Source organism: Seriola lalandi, unplaced genomic scaffold, assembly GCF_002814215.2.
Source record: "Seriola lalandi dorsalis isolate HSWRI2012SDOR001 ecotype SW California unplaced genomic scaffold, Sedor1 jcf7180002054425, whole genome shotgun sequence".
Classification (NCBI taxonomy): Eukaryota; Metazoa; Chordata; class Actinopteri; order Carangiformes; family Carangidae; genus Seriola; species Seriola lalandi.
In genome coordinates this window covers 4,148,473-4,156,036 of record NW_019524978.1, presented here as the reverse complement: position 1 = coordinate 4,156,036, position 7,564 = coordinate 4,148,473, and the positions used below count along the sequence as shown (strand labels likewise).

The following is a 7,564-nucleotide window of genomic DNA, read 5'->3' as shown; positions in this document are numbered from 1 at the left end:
TACCATCAAAGTTGTTTCTGTTATCGGGGGGCAGGGGTAATGATGACGTTTCAAATATTTTTCTGTCGCATATGATGCAGTAATTTGACAGAACCACAAGAGAGCAGCCTCTGCATGAGGACACGGGATTAAAGTGGTCAGCAGAGCCAGAACAGGAGACATGAACTTTTCATCTCTCGATTATCATCTCTCAGCTCCAGGTATGATGTAGTATTATTATTAAAGCTATTACCACCACTTGCAATTATAAATCCAGGAGGTGCTCATTTTAGTTTTCAGGTTAGTGAGCATATATGTATAAATAAATTCAATCTATGAAAAGGATAAAGGAATATTGGAAATGTTGAAATCTTAGTGTCATACTATCCATTTCAAAATAAAACAGTTTCCTGTAATTGCAGATAACTGAAGCAGGATCCATGAGATAACAGAAGGACTTCCTCAAAAAAACGTTTTTGTGAAAGAGTCATAAACAAACCATTCTGTAACATATGCAGGAATGCACTTATGTGATTAAATCCCTCCCTTCCTGCCGGCTCTCGCTGCCTGTGAAGGGTCTTTGTTCCAGAGAGAAACAAACAAAGGCTGTGTTGAGATGAAACTAGGTAAAGCTAATCTTTTAATAACCTTGCATCAGGCATTTAAAAAAATCTCTAATTGCTCTTTCCCTCCAAAGAGTGCGTCATGCAGCACTAAGAGCATTTCTCCAATGAAGATATTAACTGGCAACAAATGATCTAGCTAATGTTGATTCATTCATTTCTCCACTCGGCTTCATTTTGAATTACCTCTCGGTGAATTCTAATTTTGTTTATTGCACAACACGTTAAGTCACAGGTAATTTTTACAACAACCGTTCAGTTTGTGGAACGTGCGTACACAAACAGCCATCAGCATTGCATTCAGCATATCACAGGCAAAGCCATTAAGCTGTTTCTTTGGAGGGATCCAGAGCTGTAAATAACCTCAGAAATTCAATCACAGTTTCGCACGGACATGCAATGCTGAGAAAGGAAAAAAAAAAAAAAAGCCAATCAATTCCCCATAGATGTTTGCTGTCTTCTGGTTATGTTTGATCTGGAATTCACATTCATCTGTTCAAAAGCTCCAAGAAGTAGGTGTAATGGCTGCCTGAGACACTGTAAGCCGCAATATCTGGCTTGTCCAAGGAGGATTTTACCTCTTGCTGGAAGTGAACATAGTCTCACTCTCTGGCACAGGAGTCCTGGCCAGGGCAGTGCCAGAGCTGGATGGAGAGGGAGGAGAACAGCAGGGTTCAGATAAGACTGGCACTCTGAACTCTGGTTTGATCCAGGTGTCATTCTTTTTTTTCTCACTGCTTTTTCGAGGCTAAATCCGAACAGTTTGACACTCACCATCAAAAAAAGGAGCCTGGAAGAGGTAGCTTGCAAAGTTGAGAACCGTCAACAGAATTGTCAGGGAAACTGTTCTCTCTGGGGTTGCCCACATCACCTTCCCCTCTGAAGTGAATATAACAGTTTCCTTTAGAGCAGAGTTGAGTTATTTAAGATTGCAGGAGATACCAGAAATTTGACAGAAAAGACTGTGAATAGAGGACACACAAAAACTGTTCACCATCTATGTACTGTAAATCCACCTGTACCAACATCCCGCATCAGGATTCCTGAGCTCACACACTCATAAACTGCAAAGACATTTTGACAGTAGGAAAATCGCAGGTTTAAATACTGAAATGCATGGCGGCTGAATTCCATTTAGCTGCTTCAGTTTCAGGGTCCTGTGTTGTACTGTGCATGCTGGCTCACTGTCACAGTGTCATGACTTATAGGGAGATGTCGCTTCAACACATTTATCATGCCCGTTATTATTTACACCTGTGCTTTTCCTTCTATGACGAGTCAAGCTGCTGTGAAAAGGAACTGCTGAAAGTTTAATTTAGGCAGAGTGCATTTCAGAAATACTTAAACATCATTGTTTTGATATCCCAGCTGGCTCTACTGACATGTAGATCTGTATAGCTCAGGAAGCTTAGAGGAAAATTGTCAAAATCCCGTGCAAAGTTGATATTTTTCTCAATGGAAAAACACAGTAAGAACTGTATAATTCTGTAAACTCAGCTTGTATTAGATTGTGTAAAGTTCTGTGTTGCTGTTTAAAATGACATAACCTCAATTTCAGTGGAAAACTGAATAGAATGTATGCCCTCAATTTATCAAATAGATTTTGTAATGTATTTCCTATTTGAAAGAATGAAGAAAATTATGCTTAATAGTATTTGCTCCTGAACAGCAGTGTTTGTACGTCTCTATGATTCTAATCCTTAAATTACATCATGCTAGAAGTTGCTGTAAACTACATACAACCATGTAAAAGAGCCAAAGAGATTTCACTTTATAATCCGATTTCACTTTTAAACCTCATTTCATCCTCGCACACGACTTTCTGAGAATGTGAATACTGAAATCACTGACTGCTTCTCTGACCAGAACAAACTTTTACCTTCTGTTACCGGCCTTAAAACAAAGTCAGGTTTTAGCACATAATTTTGGTCTAAAATTAATTATCCAGTGTTGATTACAACGGACAGAAAGTCATGAGATGGATGTTATTTCTCCTCACCCTTAACCATCTCCCTTTTCTTTCCTTTATACAGGATGTGTCTGCCGCTGTGTGTGCATGAAAATGTTGATGTTTTATGATTTCCTTATCGATTTTTCTTTTTTATGGGCTTTCACACTTTTTTTTAGAATTGCATTAAAACTGCTTTTGTTAATGAAAATATATGGATTAATAATCAAGATATACTGTGTGTTTTAATTGTTTTTCACCTTTTGGGATCCTTCTCTCCCTTTTGAAAAATCACTGTATTGATCACGTGCACTTAGTGTGTGTGTGTGTGAGTTTATTATTCTTCAATAATGTATCCCTATATGATTCCACATCTTGGTATTACAGGCTACAAGGTAAAATACTTTGTAGTTTTATTATATTTGGTAAGCTCATGGTATTGTGAACATGTAAAGTGTATTAAATCATATTGATTGAATGAATGAATTACAGTATTTTACTTTGATAACCTCCAATGTGATCTCCTCTGCAGGAAAGACTACAGTAGAAACATCTCATCCTGTTTGTAGATTCTGTCTGTGGTTGTTTAATCAAAATTGGTACTGTCACTTTAAATGGCAACACCTCCCAGCAGTCACTAGGTCCTGGATGAGTTTCGCTGCAACAAACACTGTGGTTCACAGCCTACTACAGGCAGTCTGTACAGCAGAGCAAACCACACAGGAAGGAGAGCAGCTGCCAACCTCAGTCTGAAGTCCTGTTGATTTTACAGATGTGACCAAAGGAGAGTGTGAGGAGCTGCTGAGACGAGCTGAACTGCAGGTGAGTGTGTGTCTGCCGCTTGGTCACTTTACTGTGGATTAACCTCCAGAAAATGAGGCGGAACAGTTCTCGTGCTCACCTGAGACAGACTGGCGTGACAGCGGGAGTGTTGGTGACATCGCACGGTGCTGAGGGTGTATACAAAGTAAACGTGGCAGTAGTTATTATGTGAGTTCAGTGGAGACGCTGAGCCAACAGGTGTGTCAGGTCATACCTGTTGGGAATGTAAACCACGCGTGACAGTTTGACTTGCAAAAGGTTTCACTCGTGCTCTGAACTCTCCGTCTAAGATACTGTCTTCCTTATTTCTGTACAGGCGCAGTTGGTGTTCATCTGGAACACATATACAGCTGGACATGGATTATTGGTGCCGTCTCCACCGCTTTGGATTTAGTTAAGACACTGCACAACCCTGCGCCTCCTTCCGTGTCCTCCCCGGTGAAGTGAGTGCACCAAGAACAGGTGGATCCTGTTTCTGTGTTCAGCTATATCCTTCCCTTCATCCACCTGTCACCCTTATGGGGAACCAGGTGGAGAAACTTACGCATTTAAATTACGCAGAGGTGCCAACGTCGGACCCAAATGGATTCGACCCGGACGACGAAGGACCGCGGATTGGCGTCTCTTACATTTTCTCCAACGACGACGACGACGACCAGGACGACCATTTGGACCACTTTTCATCTGACAGACACGCGGTGAACCACGAAGAGAAGCCGTTCGACCCACAGGATGAGCTGGAGTGCGCGATTTACTACCGAGAGGAGAGTGTCTATGAGAGGAGCAGCGGAGCCACGACGCACTCTGCGGAAAGTCTCCTCAACAAGTGCAGACCGGGAGACCTGCTGGAGTTTGTAGCCACTGGACAGTATCCTCACTGGGCTGTTTACGTCGGGGATTTCCAGGTGGTTCATTTGCACCGGGCTGAGATAAAGAACAACTTTCTCGCAGATGTGAGCCAGGGCAAAAAAGGCAGGATAGTGAACGGCCTCTACAGGTACCGTGCGCTCCCGCCGGAGGTGATTGTGCGCAACGCTCTGGACCACGTGGGGTCCAGAGACCAAGAGCTGTACTGGAGGAACTCGGAGTGTTTTGCCGCCTGGTGCCGCTTTGGCAAGAGGGAGTTCAAAATTGGAGGGGAGATACGGATTGGAAAGCAGCCATACAGGTTAAAATTACTGTTTTCAGAGAAGAAGAATCACGTCCTGGAGTTTCAGAGCCTGGAGGACGTGATCATGGAAAAGAGGAGGAACGATCAGATAGGCAAAGATGCTGTGATGCAAGAGCTGGCCAACCACCTGAACGCAACACATGAAATCAAAGAGGAGCATTTTGTCAACTGATAGAGGACGCGCTGGTCAGCTTCAGTGGGAAATCCACAGTTTCGTTCTCATATACCGAGGATGTGTGTTGGTGAGGGAACATTTATGGCTCCAGAGCGTTGTCCATGAGCCTGTGCGCTTATGCTACACTCCAAACAAATGTCCATGTTGAAAAGGAGTTCAAATTCATCTTGAAAATCTTTTTATTTTTTTCTCTAAAGTGAGAGGAAATGCTCTAACATCTGGGGTGGCACTTGTTCCATTCTTAAGTGTATTAGTGAAGCATATCACAAGGGTCAAAACAAAATTTCCACAAGTTGATTTGCGTTGAAAACAAGTGAAAATTACAGGCCCCATGCAGGCAAATTTCCTTCCTCTTTCTAAGAAAAAAAAAAAAGAGAGAGATTTTACACACTCAACCCAAGATTAAGTGACTTGTAATGGTGGATACATTTGCATCGGAGCTGCACCTGCAGTCTAATCATTTGGGGATGAAGTCAGAATGAAATTGCCCATAATTATCTTTCTAATCCAATGAGTCTTTGCACAGAGGAGCAAAACCTCTCCAATGTACTTATACCTGACGAGAGTGCTGAAAGCGCTTGCTCCTCTACAACTCAGGTGTTGGAGACCGACGCAGAGTGGAAGAGACACGACAGCTTTTCTTATTGTGTCAACCTTGAGGATTCCCTTCCGTTGCTTTATATCTGATCATCACACAGCTTTACCCACTCTTTGACTATTTTGTGGTTCATAGCTATGACTGTGCACTTTTATTGATTCATCCCTTTCAACAGTTTATTTTTTTGGAAAATGTTTGTATGAAGGAATATGGAAATAAATCTATATTTGAACAGTAATGTTTTTACTTTTCAGTGAAGGATTGTGACTGACCTTTTAAATGTTTTACGGGAATGTTAACACAATACCAGTCAATAATTTCAGACCATGAATCTCAGGAAAAGCAGGAGAGGTTGTTCTATATTCTCTCCAAACACTGCATCCTAATCACCAGCACTGTTTTGCACTGTGCACAGGATTTGAAAGTAGCAACACCCTTACCATCACAATCCCAGCTCACACCCTGGAGGAGCCACAGCTCTACCTGTTCAACTAGTGAGATCCCTGCTTTTTGTTTGTCGTTGTGTGGTGAGGAGTGCTGGCTGCCCTACAGTTAAAGCTGCTAATGCTGCCAGTTTTGATCTAAATATTCCCCTCAGAGCAGCGGCTCCCTGAAACCACTTTAACATCAGCTTTATAAGCTTGTGTCAAGTTGTGTTCCAACCATGCTGGACATTTTGCTTTGTTTACACCTCTGCCGACTGAAGATAAGTCATTTTTGAAAGTTTAGCCACAGGCTAAAAATGTTCTTCGCCCATATTTGGCTTTCCTCCTTTCTGTGGAATTACAGCATTCATTAAATTTGCAAAGGTGCAATTTTATTTGTGTAAAACCACAAATAGACGGCTACATTCCCATCAAGTTTTTGTAAAAATACAGTATAAGAAAGGAATATATGGATACATTGGCAGTTTAAAGAATTTTGTACAGAATTATAATTAGGATGGAAAAAACAAGCCATAAATGTTAAGGATGTATCATCTTACAACAGGGAAAAATATAGATACTAATGATATTTTAAATTTCAACATGTTGCCTAAGTAATGTCAAATGTTAAATGCCTGTGAAACACTTTGCAGTGTGTTCACATACAGAGGCTGCAACGGAAGTTACAGCAGACCGAGGTTGTTATGAACTGCTAGACGTTTTTTTTTTTTTTTGTTCCCTCTCTATTTCAGAGGAAGCTGATGACTCTTTCAAAGCCAGTCAGTAGATGAGTTACTTTGCTTGTTTGTCTTCCTCTGGTAATATTTGCATAGAGATAATGTTGTAGTCATTTTGCTGCAGGTAAATCCCACTGGACCCAAAGCAGGATCATGATCAGCACTGGTACCAAATAGGAAAGCTGCTGGACACATTAGCATTTCTTCAGTCCTCTGTGGTCTACCTCAGTGATGAAATATGAGGTGTGTGCGTGTGTGTCTGTGTGTGTGTCTGTGTGATGCATATTTATGATATCAGTCATTTTTTAGCACCAACAGAATCTAAGCAGCATTGGGTGAAACACACAATGTCAAAACAGCAGCCAGTGGAGTTGTGTGACTGAATATTAACCAACATTTTAAGTGACAAAACTGAAATTAAATTATACTTACATTATATAGGCCATTATGTTCAATTAGATTTCCTCTCCACAAATATGTGGGTTTTCTTTAGTCTCTGCATAGTATACTGTGCCGTTAGACATATAAACAACTCACAACAACATATAAAACATTTAGCTGAGAGGTAGCCATATAGCTATCAGCTGAATTAATATTATTAATATAATGTTATATTAATAGAATTTTGAGTGTTGTCTTATTGTATAACTTATATGCCAGTGAAATTTTAAAGCTGCCCTGTGGATTTTTTTTTTTTGTAAGGAAACAACAGTTATGTTTACATTCAGTATTTCACACCAAAACACCAACATGCAGCAAGTATCCTTGAGGTCTAAACATGGTTGAATGTTTTTTTCATCCTCATAAAACATTTGCAAAGCTGATTCTCCTTCACTGCTTTTGTTGGTGTATTGCTGCACGTCTTTGCACATTACTGCCACCAACTTTTGATGAGCAGAACACTGTGAAACTGCCGTCTTGCAAGATGTAAACTTGCTCCATAGCACTCCCAGTGGCCAAAAGCTCCACAGCACGCCTTTAATGTAGCATATCTACATAGAAATCAAGTCAGCTTCACATTCACTCCAGTATCCCATGAAAACTGAGCCACGTTGCATCCCCGACTGAACTCCAGAAAAGGCCTGC

General features: G+C 41.0%; 1 protein-coding gene across 2 annotated transcripts; it reads left to right on the top strand.

The window, feature by feature from the left end:
• The first annotated feature begins 2,977 nt into the window (after positions 1-2,977).
• lratd2b (LRAT domain containing 2b) lies at positions 2,978-5,554 on the top strand. 2 transcript variants are annotated; one of them, XM_023410413.2, is made up of 2 exons: positions 2,978-3,372; positions 3,689-5,554. In XM_023410413.2, exon 2 carries the CDS (start codon positions 3,891-3,893, stop codon positions 4,713-4,715), a length of 825 nt encoding a protein of 274 aa, XP_023266181.1. In that variant the 5' UTR covers positions 2,978-3,372; positions 3,689-3,890; the 3' UTR covers positions 4,716-5,554. The 2 variants fall into 2 exon arrangements, with proteins under 2 accessions (XP_023266181.1, XP_087031338.1); XM_087175212.1 differs by lacking the exon at positions 2,978-3,372 and adding an exon at positions 3,417-3,540.
• The last annotated feature ends 2,010 nt before the right edge of the window (positions 5,555-7,564 follow it).

Coding starts and splice junctions, on each gene's coding strand:
- lratd2b (XM_023410413.2), top strand. CDS start 3,891: ATGGGGAACCAGGTGGAGAAACTTACGCATTTAAATTACGCAGAGGTG.